Below are 18,891 nucleotides of genomic sequence, written 5' to 3'. Positions count from 1 at the left end.
AATAATAATAATAATAATGACAATAATAATAACAATAATAATAATAATAATAAATAATAATATTAGTAAATTAAAAATAAATTTCCATATATGAAAGCTTAAAATATAAAATCTAAACTTCTTGAACAAAGAATATGTTTTACAATTAATTATCGGGTAAATTATTAAAATTTCAACTAATACTTGAAATCCATTCACATTTGATCCTATCACTGCTATATATCCTTTAAGTCAAAATATTTATTAGATAATATCGCGTAACTCAACCCAACTGAAATATATTATTCCTTATTTAATATTGAATTGAATTTTAATTCTTCACTTCACTTGAACATACTAATGCAATTGCATTAATGCCAAAGTGGCTTCTACACCATGCCTTATTTCAGTTTGACTTAGTCATATTTGTTTATACAATATAATTGGTCCTGCCATAATGTTCTTTCATTATCAACTATTTGTTGAATAAATTTCAACAAATATACTTCTGCATATGTCTTTACCCTTTGACCTTGAATAAAAAGCTATTCTCATGTTCAACATATACTGATTGCAAATATATAAGAAATAAATCACATGTATGGCGCCGGGTTTTTTTTTTTTTCCTCTTATACTTCCTTTTCCTTCAATTGTTCAAGAAAGTAAGGACAAAGCTCGTAACAGTAACCGGCAAATTTATATAAAAATTATAATACCGAGAAAAAATGATCTTTTAATGGTTGATGAAAGGCAATACGACACCGTCTTTTCCGGTACGTATTAGTCGCCATCGGCGTCTGTAACGTTTTGCCGATCCTTGCAACTCCTCTCGTTTTTTGTTTTTTGTTTCTAACTTTCGATCAAACAGTTTATATTGAAAAGTTTTTGCGATAGAAATTTCATTTGAATTGTGCTTATCTTAAAAAGCTAAACTTTTGCACTAAGAATAAAGTGCGGAAAACTTTTTTTTCTTTTTTTTTTTCGTAACGGCAATATTAAAATTTAATTTTATTGTTTTAATAAACAAACCCACGTTGACTTGCTTACCCTACCTTATATTGGAATTAATAGACTAATAGATGGTTCTTGTAACCATGTTATTATGAAGTTTGAAATAAATTTCAAGACTGTCATGGATTTTTCAACTTCATTGGTTTGTTCAATATTTTAAGAATGCAACTATTTGTCGAGAGCAGTTTTTGTCTTTTTTATTGGTAATTAATTAATCAGAAATTATTCCAGTAAATGGTGAATGGGCAGAATGGTCTGCATGGAATGGTAATTGTAAAGTTGATTGTACGCAATTGAAGCAAGAAATAACAAGGAGACGTTCCGGTACAGTACATACCAAACTTGACGATATTTGGCCAAAATTGGTACGCAGGAGAACTTGTAATAATCCTGCACCAATGAACGGTGGATCTGATTGCTTAGGTGATCCGGAACAAACCAATGAATGTCCTTTGGATTGCCATTTGGATGGTCACTGGTTCGTATTTTAAAAATTCGAAAAATAAATGTATTATTGAAAAAATTCAGGTCCTATGAGATTTTCTCATCGTCATCTTGCAAGAAAGAGGAATGTATTAAAGTAAAAAAAAACTATGGATAGAATTTAAACCTTTTTTTCTGAAGGAAAAAAAAAATGAAACTAACTAAATTGATGCAGTTTTTTGAAACAAACATCATGTATTTTATAGGTCAGGATGGTCATCATGGTCACAATGTAGCGAAAATTGCCAAAAATTTCGTACTCGTTCCTGCAATTCACCCAGACCAACTAGTGGTGGACAGTTATGTAGTGGTCGTGATTTGGATACCAGGAATTGTACCCAGGGAGAAGGTTATTGTACAGAAATAGCACAACGATCAGCACCAACCTACATTGGATATAGCGTAGAAGCGCAGATTGCAATGTATGCTGGCATATTTAGTATGCTCATTCTTTTGCTTATCATCCTTATTTTGATATCAGCATTACTGTATCGATGTCGACGACGATGTAGCGGTGCAAAGAAGGATGGCTTTTATTTCGCTGAGAACAATGGCTAGTTTACTTTACTTAATTAATCTATTGATTAATTGTTGTTTAATATTACTTATTATGGTTAACAATATCTCTCAATCATTGAAGTTGGTCGAAAGATTTGCATTTATTGATTTGCATTTATTGCATATTGTGATTGATCTCTAAATCCTAAATAATTATCAATTTTGAATAGAAATTTTAAGATACAATTTCAGGACATGTACGTACCGTATTATTGCAACAACAACAACGATTACTTGGTGATCCAAATGATTCCCTTAAATCAGTAACAAAAGGTGGTAGCGAATTTTACACTTTGACAACGACTGCTTCACCAACTCATCCTCTTGTGAGACCGCCATCATTAACGCTTAGATCGGCTAATAGCAGTGGCTATTCGTCGACAAGAAAAATTACAGGTTGGAATTGCTTTCTGGTCGGGTCAAAGATTATTTTCTTTTTCATTAAGCTTAATGATGAAATTTTAGAGAGGAAATCCTTTTTTTCTTTTAAAATATCATGTCTTTATAATTGGAGGATCACGTGTGGCATTAATTACGGAATCATCGTCAAATTCATCGAATGGTAAAATTACAATAGCGCGAACGAATTCACGGACTTCGGACGAAAATTATGCAACACTGTATGATTGTGTAGGTGATGTCAATGATCAGTACGGGTCTTTCGAGCTTAGCAAACAGCCTCACATTGTCCTTCCTGCTTATGTGGATAGCATGGGAGGAAGATTACTGGTACTTTTTCCTTTCCAGAATAATTGAATGTTTAGTGATTTTATCACCACGAAAGAAGTAGTTTTATTTCCTATGTGCAATTTTTACATAACCTTAAAATTAGACCATATTCTAAAGTGGACTTTTTTTCTGAAAATAAGATTTGTTATAGATTTAAGTTCATTATAGAGAGAAGAGTAACTGAATATATGCGAACTAGTAAAGAATTAAATTCCGAAAATTTAAGACGACAAAGAAATGATTGATGAACTTCTTTTTTCTCAGCTCAAACGAAGTGGTGCTGCTCTGCTAATACCAGAGGGTGCATTCCAAACGAATCATATGGTATTCCTTGCTGTCTCCGATGATCTCAACGATTCACCCAAATTACTGGGTAGATCCAGCTTTTTTCTCATTCCATGTAATCCATGTATAAATACTTGTTAAAAATCACCAAAATAAAATTTCTTTGAAATTCACATTTCAACCTTTTGAATCACTTTCAGAAGGTAACACGGTGCTAAGTGCTGTGGTGATGACAGGCCTATGCGATGAGAATGAAAATGATGTCGTCATACATAGGCCATTTATCGTGACATTTAAACACTGTGCCAATATTTTTCCGAAAGATAACTGGACTTTCATGATTTACGCAAAAGGCAATCAAAACAACAACTGGGAAATGGTAGCACAAATTGGTGATGAAGATATAAATACACCTCTCTACTGTCAAATGGATTTGACAAGGTGCCACTTACTTTATTGGCAAATAAGAGTTAATATCCGGGTAGGGACAACCAGATAATCCTAGTAACCGGCACCACCGACAACCATGAATTTAATAGTAGAAATCCAACCTTTTTAAGCCTCATTTTCTTTTGCAGGTGCCATATAATGATAGAGCGCTTCTGCAAGTTACTGTTGGTCGGTAAACCACGTCGACCGACGATAGCAACGATGAAACGGATGCACTTAGCTGCGTTCGGCCCCTTGCATCGTATTTCCAATGATACTTCCATTAGAGTGTACTGCGTACCCGAAACTGGGATCGCCATTCAGAATGTCCTGTGTCAAGAAGAAAATACCGGTGCTTTGCTGGCTGAATCCGAGAATTTCCTGATGCGTGAGAAGGGTGCCTTATGTGTGTGTCTTGAGGAAGTGTCAACAGGACTTGTCAAAAAACCCGAAGCACAATATTTGGTGTGTTGATTATTGGATGTTACTGAACTTCACTCCACTTTAAAATCTTACAAAAAAAGCATAAATTTCACACAAATCCAAAGTTCTCGAAAGAATGTGATAAATACGTTACAGGAGATACCGTCTAGCCATCATCTATGGTGTGTGCAAAACGGTTTGCACTGCAGTCTGAAAACTGATGTCCCCGAAGATTTGCTAGAAACAATTACTGGTCGAATTGTCATCTACCAAAAGGGTAATGCCGATGCGAGAGAAGTGCTACATTTCGATATGCAACAACCAATTGTAAGTAAGACGAAAATCCGTGAAGCATAACTATGAAAAAGCTCCTGCAAAGTGCAAGATTATCTGAATTCATTATTCTCATCCAAAAACCAACTTATCGGTCTAAAACATATCGGAATAGCGTGGCCTATTTCAGGAAGATGGTGAAATGGAAGAAGATGGAGTACTTTCATATGGTTTTTTATTGGATTATGCAACAAGACGAAAACTGGCGGAGCTCTTCGATGTTCCCACTGATCCGACAAAGGACTGGCGAGGGCTAGCTAAGAAATTAAATCTCCATAGGTATATACAGGTAATGATATATTTACTCAACCTCCGTTTTAAAAGGATAATGGACTGCCTCCACCAATTTTGTTTTCAGAATGTTAGAGTTGTGGAAGTAATGTACTGAGCTACAGACTAATCCAACTTTCAATTTGCAGCACCAGAATTCACAGTAATCCACTAAAACTATGGAAATAATTGCAGTAATATTTCAGTATTTTGCAACCCGACCTGGTCTTTCACCAACATCACTAATTCTGGACCTATGGGAAACTGTAGAATTCGGCTCACAACGGGCAGTACTGGATTTTCTGCAAACTGTCCGAATAATGGGTCGACCAGACGCTGTAGCGGTGCTCGAAAGCTATCTTTCCAATTCAAAAAACATGAACAAATGAAATAGGGAAAATGGAATTCGTTTCAAAAGAGTGATTTACTGCAAAGTACAATTGAAGAATTTAATATCTTACTAATAGGTCTCAATTAGATGATGTATTACTCTGAACTGAAGCAGTAAATGTCCTTTTTCTAACAAATTATTAATGGAAAGAATTCTGGAAGACTCACTGCGATTTTGCATAAAGATGTCGACATAATGAACTATCAAAATCACCAGCCGAAGCCGTTCTTCACTACATTACATTGCAATGAACGGTGACCCAATATGAACCCGTAATCCTTTGAACATTATCCAAAAAAAAAAAATCGATTGAACTCAAGATGAGGTCACACCTAAATATTCTGTAGAAAATGAAGACACGCAGGGAAAGCATTCCGAACAGAGCATTTTCCAGCAAAGTTATGAATTACTATAGCATTAGTAGTACATCACCGACCAAAGTAAATATGTGCAATATATGCATCACAAATGGTCTTTAACTATGCGCACATACCGTACACTGGGTAGAAAACAACTTAAATACATAGACGAAAGCAAAGTGATATAACGAATAAAAGATGTCTAATATAAACTAAGAAAATGCCTAACAATGAAGTGCAATTACTGCACCGGTTATACGCGGCTTCGAAATTCCTTCGCTAGCTTTCTGGCGTCCACTTGACCTTCATCCTGATATAAAAATTCGTCTTATAAGATGATGCTATATCCTCCAATCAGAGAAAAACTTAGCTCATTTATCTGACAGAAATTAAGGAAGGTAATAACGTACCTGGATTTTACTTTTAACTTCGTGGTCGATTACTTCCCCACTGCTATTTACTAGCCTAACAGCGGGTATCGTTTCCACACCATATTTCTTCAGGAATTCTCTGCAGTAAAAATAAAGTTGCGGATAATTTACTGCCATTCGTGCATGATTCCTCAATGCACATATCATCATAGTTACCGCATAAATCTCACTGGCTCAGCATTTTGCGTAATTATATGAACAAAACAAATAAGTCATGACAAAAATTGCCAGAAAAGTACTGGTGCAGTAAACGTTAAACAGTGAAAATCTGGTCCGGTAATCAGTGAAATAGGCAATTCTACGCATAATTTTAATGTTATCTCTCACAACTTCCAACTATTAGGAGTACGGAAAAAGTAAGCGAGACTTACGAAATATGTTTGTCACCAAATGGGATATAGGGCACATTCGGAAGTGCTTTGTTATAGTAATCTATCTGGTGTTTCGCCTCACGATCACGGGAAACCCAAACTATTTCAATATTTTCGTCTTTTGCAGCTTCGTCATACCATTTCTAGAAAATGTAATTACCGCACACAGACAGAAAAGTAAAGTCCTAAAATATTTCAAGCACTGACCGTCGGGAAACCCGAAACAGCTTTCTCCAACTTGACGGTGATTTATATTGATTTGTAGCATATAAATTTTCCTTTTGCTTATCCCTGTTAGCCGTCTATATAGGGTAATAGACAAACGGCTTATTGTGACAGGGCATTGCATATTACGTTAATGTCTGGGAATTGTGTTGTAAATCCCCCTTGTTGTCGTTGTATATATATATGTGTGTCCTTTCCAGACATTGTAATCCTGCCCATCTGTCTGCTATATAAGGCTCATATCTTCAGTCCGTATTATTATTGTCATCATTATTGTTATTCTGCTTCCGTCAGTCGACTCACCACTTCGTCTACTCTAGATATCCGCGCTTTCATTCATCGCTTCATTGATTTGCATTCATCGACGTATTATTTCTCTCTGCTACTTCGTTTCGCATTATTATTCTGAATATTTCACTAACTAATAAGATGTTCCACGAATCCGCCGCTCTTGGTTGCAGCACAAAGCATCGAACTTCTCAACACTTCTTCGAAGAAAGTAAGTCCTTCGTTTTCTAGGATTCGATTTTCATTTGTGTACTCCACAAACTTTTGGACACTGACCGGTGCAAAACAAAGAAATACTGTGTGTATGGATTTCAAAAGTACTGTGAAACAAGAATGCGGAAGGAAAGACTTACTTTCAACTTGGGTGTGAACGTGCGGCAGTGACCACACCATCCAGATGAGAAATACAATATAATGGCCTGGAATCTAATAAAATTATAGGGCGTCAGTCTGTTCGGTTTCCTTAAACTTTTCTAGAAACATGTTACACAACATCATACACAATCTGGGTGCTGCTATCCCAGTTAGGACAAAGTCTTGTCAAAGATAAAATTACAAACCTTATTCTTCAACTCATCCACTTTGACTTTTTCGCCATCTCGTCTCGTCAAGGGAACATTTTTCAGGAATTCTGCACCTGCTGCATAACAACGGCCAAAGTTAAGCCTCACTGTTCGAGGCAACAGCATTTTCTGACAAATAAATATTAAACCACTCTAAAATTAAATGACAAACGTTGAAGGAATTTTTCATTTAGTACTTGTTAGATTACCGAAATCAAAGCTATGTTCAAATAAGATTTCTAAAATATCTGACAGACAGGACGATGAAATCTTGTAAGTGAAATTAAAGCAGCGAAGAGAATATAAGCTGACAATGTACCGCATAACATAAAAACGTCATAGTATCTACACCATGGACAATGATATCATTGTACCTACACAATGGACAACGCCAGAGGGTAGCCATATGTCCGTGATAGTCCCGATGGAGCTTACAAGACTCCTCCCCAATCCTTATATATAGACATGTATGTGTGCATATATATAAGAAATCCGAAAGTTCGGTTTTTTACAATCGAGCAAACTCTACGACATCCTCTTCGCATATCTGCCACCACTGAACAACACACTACAGTGTTCCCTCTTTTCGCTAAAAATGTTCCCTGCAACATATCCCCAGCGCAACGAAGAATGAATTCTTGTATCAACCATCACGCAACCTATCAACTAACCGACAGTTAAATTATTATCGAAGGCAACAAGGAATTTGTTAGTTGATCATATTACTTGCTTTTTGTATAACTCATTTATCCTTGCTTACCAATTCACCGCGTAATGTATACATATATCTTTCACACTTCTGTTGTTAAGTAGTAATATTGTGCAGGAACAATATTATGTCCCGAATAAATCCATATTCCCGCCAGTACTTACTTGCTGAACAAATACGACTAGACGGCAAATACACATTAACCAGGAAATACAACAAACAGCAAATGCGAAATGATAAACCAAAACAATCGAGAGTACCCCTTTCAATCGCAAACCCCTTGCATCCTTTCACCGCGGTCTCACTCACCGCCACTCAACTTCATTCGTGCTCACAACGAAAAGCGAAGTCCCAGCAGCAATGAAAGGTCAAAATATGATTTTTATTCTAGGCTATAGTCGTTTGACGTATTTCCTCTCCGAGTGATCTCGATTTTATCCCATACTAGAGATGGCTGAACGTGAACTTTTCGGAATTCAAGGTTCTTAACTATGCTTGGAAGAATCTGAAACCTGGAACTCCCGAACTTATATCAAAACAATATCTCTAACCTATTCGTTGGACAAGTTGTCGGTGATCACTGGTGCAAATTTTGTTCGATCACTTTGTTCCTCTTCCATTTAAAAGCAAGAAAAACGAAAATTGATTGGGAAATATCACTCGAATGAAAGAGAATACCTTTGCTTGAAAATATTGTGATCCGATTGAGTGACAAAAGCGATGAGTCATAAGCAATACCTGGGCTGGGCGAATGAGTGATAAGAGCATACGTTTATAAGGAGAAAATTATGTCGACCATTCGCTCATTACTCTTTATATTTTTCACTTTCACAATCAGAATCGAAGCAAAATAAATTGCCGATAATTTGCGGAGTGTAATGTTAGGGATATCCGAAATGGAAACAGCTTGTAAATTTAATTCCTTGAGTTCTTGTTAGTTTTTGAATATTTCCTTTGAAAAGGTTATCATCTTGAGAACGATGAAGAGACATTCCCATGTTTTAGAAGACATTTCGATGTTGAACATCAGCTTTAATTATCAGGTTTAATTGTCTAAATTACTGCTAGTATATTGGCTTTTACTGATGCGGATGTCTAATGTTGAAACATTTCTAATACAAGGAAAGAAATACATAGCATTCAGATATTGTAGGTATGAATCAACTTAGTTACATAAATGGTACTGTTGCACAAAACATTGGGATAATGCATATTAGTGATAACTTATCATTTGTAGCTGGCTACGTTTTATCACTACTTTAATGGGAAGATAATACTTTGCATTTTCCCTGTTCCATTTCATGATTGATTTCCATGTATATTGTAGACCACTTCACTAAAATTATTTGACCTATCGTCAGCCTAATATTAACATTTTTAGCTTGACTAGAAGTGGACTTTCTGTAAGAAACTTGTAAAGTGGACTATCAAGTCATTCCCCTTACCTAATATATTGTTACTTTGCAGTGCAGTGAAACATGAAATTTGAATTTCTTCAGAGATCAATTCCGGACATTCAAAACAGTCATGTATCGTTCTGGATTGTGGACACAGTGTGGATTGACAGATTGAGAGCTCTTTCATTATTCTATGGTTGGTGATGCAAGGCCGTTCTTAGTTGGTGGAGGGATTTGACTGGTTCATTCCTATAATAAACGAGACTCTAGTCTACTAAGTAGTTACTGACATGACTTCTCAATTTTGACCAGATAACTTTTTAGAAGGATAAGCAATGTTTAACTGTATGAAGTTGAATGTAAGACTGGAAGAGTCGGTGTGCTGTAATTATTAACGAAAGGGTAACTTTTCAACGTACCTTTCAATTTTATGTACTACTTTCACTATATGTAATAGTTAACTTTTTTAATCTTGTAGTCCTACCGCAAGGTATAAGTATTTCTTCACTTATATTAATGAGTTAGTTTTGTTAGTATTTCATATCTTTCAGAGTTTGCCGTACTGCAGCGACACGCCAAATTAGTCTTCCTGGCGAGTAATTCCAAGCAAACAATTTGTTTTTATATTATTAATGGGTAATTGCCTTTCATTAACGCATGGTTTGTCGGAACAAGAACTTACAGATATTCAGCGCGAGACAGGATGTTTGTTTCTCATTTTTTAATTTCAGTGGGATTTCAAAATTTTTTTCCAAAAGAATTTCAATAAATTTATCTTAGATAATGGGAACATCCCCTTGTAATGTTGATTGCAATTATTATTTTCTATTTACAAATTTGAGTCAAATTCAGTTTAGGCAGTTCCGGTTTTTTCTTATCTCTCGGAATTGGTTTCAGTAAAGTAATTAGTTCCCTTTAATCAATATTTTGTCATTTCTTGGGATTATCCTCACTATAATTATCTTGGATTGTGCATATTCCACTTTTTTTGGATGAAGAATTTCTTGCTCAATCCGTTGCATTAAACAAAGAAAAGAACGAAAGTTCCTCATCCATTACTGTGGGTACAAAACAAAAAATCTTGTCTGGAAATCGATGCGATGAAAATGAAATATCGTAATATAAAGTAAACCTTAATTCCTCATACTATGATCAGTCATATTAGGAAGTTAATACTGCAACTAATAATATTTGCTTTCAACTTGAACCAAATTTAATTTTAATCTGCAATCCTATCGAATATATCCCAACACCAGTAATTCTTCCACATGGATTTCCTACATACTCGAAAATAAGTGTTCATAAAGAATTGCTCAAATATTCAAGCAATAACGAGATATTCATTACTATATAATTTCTCTGCTATTTGAATAAATGTACTTTTATTTTATCATTTGATTTTTACTTGTAAAAATTACTTTGCAGTTAAACGACGTCAAATACTTCGACTACATGCCAGATTTTTGTCGCTTGACAAACATGGTTAATTCCATAATTTTACAGTTTTATACTAGCATTATTTCCGGGAGTTTTTTCTTTTTTTTTTTTTTTTTAGAATTTCATTTGAAATGCATGAATTCGACTCATCCGTAGAATCGAAAGGTTGCTTCTTTCAATATGATTTGTTCGGATCATCCAAAGGAATTTATGCCATTGCATTTACACTCTCATGATGTTTAATTTTCTCATTAATTGGACAGGTTGGATTCTTTTTTGTCACTTGACAGTAAGCAAATAACGGGACAGTCCTTGATCAGTCAATCGCTCAATTAAACTCCCAGACCTTACTGCAAATCTTCACTAAAGCGTTTATGACATATAGATATGAAAAAATCACACTTCTCAACAGCATTTTCACAGCCCTGTTTACCACAGAACACTAAAATATTTTGATTTTCGTAGAAAAAAATATCCCAGCATTTTTGACAAAAAAAAATATCAAAAACTGTAGGAAGAGGCTACGTTGACCGTGATAACTTCATCACAATCCCATACCTTACTGCAAATCCTCTGGGTGATAGAATTATTGATGCGTTCTTTGCCGAAAGGTAAGTTTTGAAATTTTACAACATTATGTAAATATATTTTCTAATACTGCTAGCATGGGTAATTAAATTTTCTTATCAATTCATTTTTTTTTTTCACCCTTCAATCTAATCCTTGCTTAAATTATCCAAAATCTGAGTGAAATTCAATCAATATTTCACCAGTATGATTTGATCACATGAGAATCTTTTTTCTTTGTCTCCATGAAGCAATGCCTTCTTTGCTTCATTAAAACATCCGAAAATATGTCTCATCATTTTTCAGTACTATCCAAGGTTAACTTCAATCAAATGTATATAGTTGGGAATTGTCGGAAGCCACAGCAATAAAACATAATTAGTAAATAATAACTGAGTTCAAAGTTTAAGTCCTCTTTCAACATTGTTTCAACCTTTTTTACCTTGCACTCTATAGTTAATTTTAGAGAGCATTCGAAAAAGACGCTAACATTCCGTGAATTTATTCGTGTATTGGCGCACTTTAGGCCATGCACTTCGGCAACTAAATGTACTGCAATTAACAGTCGTATCGAAAAGTTAAAATGTATTCACTTTCAAATTTTAAAATACGCTCACTGTCAAGCTTTAAAATTTAAAGTACATTTCTGTGAAAGATTCGTTTAATTTTCGATTGCAATTGAATTTTAGTTGCATTTACTATGTATGATTTAAACAAAAATGGTTATATCACGAGGAATGAGTTCAAAGTGATCCTGAATATGATGATTGGTTCAAACATAACGTCCGAACAGGTCCTTATCCAATAAATCTTCAAATATCATCGTGAAGAAAAACCATTCAAAATATCGGATAGTTCAAATAAAAATGTTTTGTCCTAAACTTTATTTAGTATTCAACGTTCTACTTGCTCAATTTTTTAGCTTGAATCTATCACAAGTCGAACAATTACTGAAGGTGATTACGAAAAGAATGGTAAAATATCATTTGAAGAATTCGTTCGAGTAAGTGAAATTTTTCCATCTTTCTAAAGTGGTAGTTTCTTTACCTCCCGAAAGGGGAAAGGATGACAAATAATCCAACTCCGGTTTTCAGGAGGAAAAACAACATATATATCATTTATCAGCTTCAGGCAATGGGAGGTATAAATGTGGAGCAGCTAATGTCAATTCGATTTTTGGACTGATCTATTCGGTTGAGAATTGGATATATTGCTATTACAGAAACGTCGAAGTCTAAGGACACTTTTTTGAGAGGTTCGGACGTAAAAAAGCTATTGATAAATCATAATTACTAAAGGCATATGTCAATTCCAAAAAATTAAAGGAGAAATTTTTATACTTCACAGCTTCATATACACTTAAATTTAATCTTCGGAGGAGGTAAAATATAAAAGTACTGCTATCAAAATTGCGAATACTCTGTGTAAAAAAAGATATCTTTGAAATGAAAAGGACACCATGAAATCTGCTTATTCCCATTTCCGCCAGGACAATCGATCTCAGCTTACCTTTTCAGTCTGTATAATATAAAAGGGAAGATTAAAGGAGGAAATTTCTTGAAAATTTCGAAAAGTCAAATACTAGAAACATTGTCTATTATGCCTCTAATTTTTATTTCACTCCAGGAAGTTCGATAATTTCAAATGTGAAATAATTCAAAGAACATACTGTATCCTTTGATATGTTATAATATAAAAGGGATTGAAATTGAAAAAGAATTCGGAAGTGTAAGCAACAGACAGATATATTAGTTGTCTTGATCAACTATATAACTAAATTATTTTTTGTAGGTTTCCTTTTTTTTCTCTGCCAAAGCAACTTTCCTGCATTATTAACGAAATTGAACCTATTAACAAAACGAAATTGCTGTAATTTTTTACAACTGATGATTAAATCTTAACTAATCGAGTGGCCAGAGTGTTGCTGGCCAAATAGAGTAATTTAGTGTGCAAGGAAAATCTCCAAACACCAATACGGAATTAAACATCTCTAAACACCAAACGTCATTTATGTGGAAAATTGAACCAAGCATTTTTTCCTGTGCGACATCATACCAGTGATACAAAAATCGGCATGAGAATACTTCTGCGTATTTTGTGCATTAACCCACTATAATCCCATCCGAACACTAATGCAATTTAAAATCCAGGACTTCATGGTCTCGAGGGGCGTTTTTTAGTTTGAGCCTGTAAGAACATATCCAGCAGTAATTGACTGTCGCAGCCAGTAACTAGTGGATACAGAATAATTCTCAAAACTTGACTTCAGAAAGAGTGGACATCCTGCACCTCGACTATCTGGATTTCATACCAGAAATTACTGGCACATACTCAAAATTGATATGCTTAATATTGATTATGTACAGTAGCTTTCTTATTTTGTTGAGGAGTAAAAAAAGAACAGATGAACAGCAGCAGGTTTAGGAAGACGGTACTCTGACAACAATAAATCAACATAGTGGCTGTGCATAGTATTTGTTAATATTGGAATCTGTTAATTAATCGGATTGAAATGCGTCATACCAAATTAACTCCATTCATATGTGATGAAGCATGCTACCATCCAATACAAAGTAACCTTGTTTGAAGCTTGGAAAGGAAAAGTTTCGAAATCTATCATGAGGTTTCATTTGACGGGCCAATGATGGCTCATCAAATGCAATACATATTGTTTTATGGCAAAATTTTCTGTAAATATGTGGTCAAGTTTCTTGCGTGGGGATCCAAACTTTCGAAATCCGCTTTTAGACCAGAATTTTCATATGGCATCATCAATGTCACGATGGAATGAATACTGCGACACCGGCGGGTCATGACATGTGATGGACTAAACTATGTTCTTACGTACAATAAACATACACGTAAGGGCGAGATCCACAATTCCACAACCTTGACCTTGTCGTCTCCGGCAGTCATTTCCAGGATAACGAACCAATGAATGATGAACGTACTGAAATAGAAGATTGTGTTGTTGAAGAGAATAATACGCATGTCGGTGGTTCATTACGCAGGAGAGCTGTATTAGAGCGACAGACAACATTAGATGCCTTTCTGTTAGGTGGGCTGGACCGGAGGGCATTTGTCAGTGGTAAACTGATTCGTGAAAAGACGAAGAGTAATCGGATGTCAATAACGATTACCCATTCAGGTAGACGGTTATATCATTAACACTGTAGTTGATAAAAGCAATCGATAATTATACGCGTTACCGAGAATATCTCCCATTAATTTAAGGTCATATCTGACATTTGTTTGTAACACGGTCATGGGAAATATTGCGCTAGACTGAGTGAATTATACTGACCGGGTAAAGTGCACTGTCACAATGGTCGATATCTTAGTAAATTAATAACTGAATGGTAGACTTCAGTTATTTCAAGAAGTAAATTGAAGTCGAGGAAATCTTTCGGATCAGTTGTTGAAGAAGTGGATCGTGGTGGAAGTGACGAACAAGGTCGCTACGACTGGATGAGGATGACTGGCGTCATGAAAAAAGTGGGTTTTTTTCTTTATTCTCAGTAAGTTAAGTTTCTTTCCTATCATTTTTTCCTTATGTTGGACCCGCATTAAATTTACTTCAAGATGTATGTAAGGTTTAATTCCATCATATTGTATTTCTATTTTCGCATATATTTTCATTTTCTAATAAAGAAAATTTGAGAATCAATTCGAGAGCATCATTCTATGCTTTTTCTTTTCTGAATTAGGCTCTTACAAAAGTGAGGGAAGTGTTTATTTGCAGGCAAAGATGAAAGCTGAAAAGACCACTCTGGATAAATATATTGAAGTTGGTCCACATTCCACGCATGGCTGTTCAAGTAAAAAAGATAGTAGTAAATAGAATATATGTTTACATATTTGTAAAATAAATGTTTGCATATCGTTAACTGTATGAGAAGTGCAGATATCAAATTTACTTGTGAAAGAAAAATTTGCAGTCGCCAATGCAATCGATACGCTGTTACAAGGATATGTACCCTGATTTGATCAGCAGAAATGCTTCTGATGTGGTATTAGTATCCATAAATTCGATAACTTCTGGAACTTTTAAACCGTATCCCGTGGTCTGCGCTGACCGAACATATGGGTGGAATTCCGGGAAAAAGTAATCTTTATTTACTAAAGAATACAATCTTACTTGTAGCACTGGGATGATTGCTGCTGATTCGAAAATTCTGGCGTTTTTAATCGATATTTTCAACTCCATTGTCATTTGTTCGATTTCAGATTTGTTCGTTTACCATATTCTATATGTAACGTGACTGGTGGAATTGCACGATACGACATTATACAGACTGCAATTTCAAAACTTTTGGAACCGCTTAAGACCTATAAGCAAATTGAGGTTCCGATTATAAATTTGTTTTCCCAATGTGTGTGTTTGGACAACAGTGATCGTTTAAAATTATTTTTTTTTTTGAATAGGACTGTATCAGAAGCTATTCACGTGCCAGGAGTTTCAATGCGCTTCGACAGCTTTTTGAAGCAGTTCTGAGTGAAGCATTACGCGTGGAATATCTTACCACCGTGATACCTTTCATGGCAAAATTGGCTTTACAGAGTCCAAGTCTGATAACTCAAGTAATTCATTTAAGTAGGCTACTACTGTTTTATAAAGGTTGTATTAGTTGTAAGTTGTATGGTATTCTAACACTAGCTTTTTCGTATTTGTAGTATACATATATCATTTGTAGTATTTTAATATGCTGTGTTATATATTCTGGAAAATTTGTCCTTGTAACGAGAAGTAATACAATCAGCAGATCCTCATTTCACTCTCAAGAACAGTTTTTTTGTATGTTTATCCACAGCAATGGTAGGTTAGTTAACATAAAAAATGACGAAAAAAGTATTTGGTAAGGAAGGCATATAAATTAAGCAAATGTTTTATGGTTTGCATAGTATCTTCTCTGTTCCAGCCAATACCGATATTGCGACGTGGAAGTTCTGGGTCGGTAACGATAAGCCAGCATCAAGCAGCCTCACTGCTTGCACACGCATTCTTTTGCACTTTTCCAAGTCGTAACACTGTCAGTAATGAATTACCACCAATTAATTTCTGGCGTTTGTTCAGTTTGCATTCTGCAAATGCGGTAGAAAAACTACGATGCCTAATGCATTATTTTCATATGGTTTCCAAGAAAAGTAACTTATTTTCCTCACTTTTTTGCGAAAAATTCTTAATTTTAAGACTGTAGAAAACACTGTGTTTCAAGTTGGAAAAAGTTGTAGGTTGGTGCTTAATTGCAGAGAGAAACTTTGCATAAGTTGTTTACAGTGCCGACAGGACTATTGACGATCCGCCGACAGAATGACTCGGCGCAGGAGTGGTCTTCCATGCATTTGCCTTTATCGAAGCTTTATGTTAGTCATACAGGTACAATAGAAGACGATGGTCATGGCATGTTACAAGTAGATTTTGCTAATGAATATATTGGAGGAGGCGTATTGAGCGGTGGCTGTGTTCAGGTAAGTTGTAGAACAACGATCCAATGTCAAGATTGCAGTTTTGTTCAACGTAAGATAAGCTAAGCTTGTTTGAAAATATCATTTTGTAGGAGGAAATCAGATTTCTTATTTGCCCGGAAATGATTGTTTCGATGATTCTCTGCGAAAAGATGCACCACAACGAAGCTATCGTTATTTGTGGTGCAGAACGGTTTTCTGGTTATGATGGCTATGGTTCATCGTTTCGTTGGCGTCCGATGGAGAAAATGGATTCATTTCCGAGGTTTTCCTTTTTTTTTTCTTTGTTTTTTTTCTCATTCTGCCTTATTGGTTGTTTAAAAATATCAGAAAGTTTTGTAATCTTTGTTACTACTCTAACTGTGGATAAACGAAGTTTAATAATGGACGTTATAAGTTTTTTTTTGAGGGAAATAGTGGTTACAAACGTTCCGCTGCAAGAAAGTCCCTATTACTCAGTGATGAAATGTTTCTGATTTAGATGCTACACGGATTTTATTTATGAAATGTTTCTGATTTAGATACTACACGGATTTTATTTTCAGGGATCGCTTCCATAGGTTATGTTGTGAGTTGGTAGCGATTGATGCTCTCCCATTTTCAAATAAACATGAACAGTTTAGTGTCGAGTTAGTAGATCGCGAATTACTCAAGGTATAAACATTAAATTATGTAGTTGATTTCCTTCCTTCCTGTTTCTGTAAGGAGTGATGGAAATGGTGTCTTTAGGCTTACGTTGGCTTTGCTGTAAATGATGGAACGATGAAGCCGGTTGCTACTGGAAATTGGGGTTGTGGTGTATTTGGAGGTGACTTGCACTTGAAAAGTAATTTTTTGTTCCTTTACTATAACTGATCTGTCTAAAATATTTGTTAGTGCTATGTATCATTTGAGCAATCAGTTTAATGAATATTTAGGTTTGATACAACTTATGGCATCGTCCGCACGGAAACGATGTCTTTATTATTTCACATTCGGCAATCAGAAATTTGCGGAGGACTTCACTGAAATTTACGGGATACTGGTGCAAACTGGTACTACAGTTGGTATGTTCCACTTAAAACTGTCATGGGAAACCGCCAGAATACATTCAGTTACTTAGTGCAGCTTGTTTCCTTTGATAGTAATGCATCGCATTTTGACCAGGCATGTCGGTTTCTCTAAGCTATTTCCTTTTGCTCCAGCTGTTAAACCACTCATTCACTTTAATTTATTACCAGTCAAGTTTCCAGACCAGGGGACTGTGTTTGGAACTTTTGAAAGTATTTGCCACCGAACTTCAACACTGCCTGATTGTTGCTTCTTGCCCATCGCATTAACGCGACCAGGTTGTGTCATAGCGCAGAGTTACATTAAAAAGTGTTGGAAAAGACTTTTGTAGGACAGCTGTATGACATGATAAATGGTTACTGCTCTGAATATGACAGGAATAGTTCTCCACCGCTGTTCGAATACATCTCTTGGAAAATCAAGGGAAATATAGTGTTAAATACATAGCAGACTTTGTTTGATATTTGTGATGTAGTTGCTTATCTCTGATATTACAGACTTTGACACTCAGTTATGTGTTAAAAATGTACGTTATATGGACATTCACAAAGAATAATTATCGCTATGATCAAATAGATATTACCATTTTTGAACATTGTTTGCTGAAACAACAAAATCCTTCTAGTCCTTTACGGATCATTACCAGCCTATCGCATATCCCATTTTCCAGAATAGGAAACAAACTCATCTTTGTGCATTTCTTAAAACAGCCACTAACAACTGACTCTATTGGAATTAAAATAAGGCAGAATACTATCTGTACAACAATAACTCTCATGTGGTGGACATTTAAAAATTCATTTTGTCATCTCTTATTCACCTCTAACCTTCTCCGTCCTAAAAACTCATTAAGCACCAGTGAAAACTAATTTTCATTTACCTTCTTCCGCTAAAAATATCAGCAAAGGAATTGGAAAATAGTTTCATTACTAAAATTTCGTTTTTAAAGATCAAGGCAAACAATTCATGTGCATTACGTTTTTTTTTTATTACAACTGACGGATATTTTCAAATGAATACCATCAATTACCTGAGTTCACTGATCAACTAAGTTATATATAATCTGATCGCAAATACGAGTAGCTCGTGCTTTCTGCAGCTAATATTACCGAGGAAAATAAAGCAATAAATTAGAGT

General features: G+C 35.1%; 5 protein-coding genes across 6 annotated transcripts; 4 read left to right on the top strand and 1 right to left on the bottom strand.

The window, feature by feature from the left end:
* Positions 1-1,221: 1,221 nt before the first annotated feature.
* On the top strand, positions 1,222-5,077 carry LOAG_02525 (immunoglobulin I-set domain-containing protein; the record flags this gene model as incomplete). The annotated part of the gene is made up of 10 exons (XM_003138062.2): positions 1,222-1,468; positions 1,680-1,912; positions 2,224-2,427; positions 2,546-2,760; positions 3,025-3,133; positions 3,246-3,486; positions 3,624-3,939; positions 4,054-4,224; positions 4,361-4,519; positions 4,707-5,077. Coding segments are annotated over 10 exons (2,078 nt in total), but the record flags the coding sequence as incomplete, so codon positions are not given.
* On the bottom strand, positions 4,220-7,289 carry LOAG_02524. 2 transcript variants are annotated; one of them, XM_020446030.1, is made up of 7 exons: positions 7,126-7,289; positions 6,919-6,984; positions 6,053-6,195; positions 5,661-5,760; positions 5,501-5,560; positions 5,059-5,223; positions 4,220-4,268 (listed from the first exon to the last, which is right to left on the bottom strand). In XM_020446030.1, the coding sequence occupies exons 1-5, from the start codon at positions 7,252-7,254 to the stop codon at positions 5,504-5,506; spliced, it is 495 nt and encodes a 164-aa protein (XP_020305601.1). In that variant the 5' UTR covers positions 7,255-7,289; the 3' UTR covers positions 4,220-4,268; positions 5,059-5,223; positions 5,501-5,503. The 2 variants fall into 2 exon arrangements, with proteins under 2 accessions (XP_020305601.1, XP_003138109.1); XM_003138061.2 differs by lacking the exon at positions 4,220-4,268 and having other exon boundaries at positions 5,219-5,560.
* Positions 7,290-7,964: 675 nt separating this feature from the next.
* LOAG_02523 (hypothetical protein) lies at positions 7,965-8,201 on the top strand (the record flags this gene model as incomplete). Its single annotated transcript, XM_003138060.1, has 1 exon — positions 7,965-8,201. The coding sequence occupies one exon, from the start codon at positions 7,965-7,967 to the stop codon at positions 8,199-8,201; it is 237 nt and encodes a 78-aa protein (XP_003138108.1).
* A 2,601-nt stretch (positions 8,202-10,802) lies between these two features.
* Positions 10,803-12,423, top strand: LOAG_02522 (hypothetical protein; the record flags this gene model as incomplete). The annotated part of the gene is made up of 6 exons (XM_020446029.1): positions 10,803-10,836; positions 11,186-11,282; positions 11,705-11,823; positions 11,928-12,031; positions 12,161-12,241; positions 12,370-12,423. The coding sequence occupies 6 exons, from the start codon at positions 10,803-10,805 to the stop codon at positions 12,421-12,423; spliced, it is 489 nt and encodes a 162-aa protein (XP_020303581.1).
* A 1,644-nt stretch (positions 12,424-14,067) lies between these two features.
* On the top strand, positions 14,068-18,379 carry LOAG_02521 (Poly(ADP-ribose) glycohydrolase). The gene is made up of 13 exons (XM_020446028.1): positions 14,068-14,386; positions 14,609-14,733; positions 14,981-15,025; positions 15,177-15,343; positions 15,466-15,583; positions 15,664-15,819; positions 16,158-16,383; positions 16,517-16,707; positions 16,797-16,969; positions 17,250-17,358; positions 17,434-17,530; positions 17,622-17,750; positions 18,086-18,379. Exons 1-13 carry the CDS (start codon positions 14,173-14,175, stop codon positions 18,199-18,201), a joined length of 1,866 nt encoding a protein of 621 aa, XP_020303580.1. The 5' UTR covers positions 14,068-14,172; the 3' UTR covers positions 18,202-18,379.
* The last annotated feature ends 512 nt before the right edge of the window (positions 18,380-18,891 follow it).

The sequence above is a fragment of the Loa loa genome, assembly GCF_000183805.2.
Source record: "Loa loa unplaced genomic scaffold supercont3.175, whole genome shotgun sequence".
NCBI lineage: Eukaryota > Metazoa > Nematoda > Chromadorea > Rhabditida > Onchocercidae > Loa > Loa loa.
Note: the sequence above shows the minus strand (reverse complement) of the source record. Positions and strands in the feature narration are given on the sequence as shown.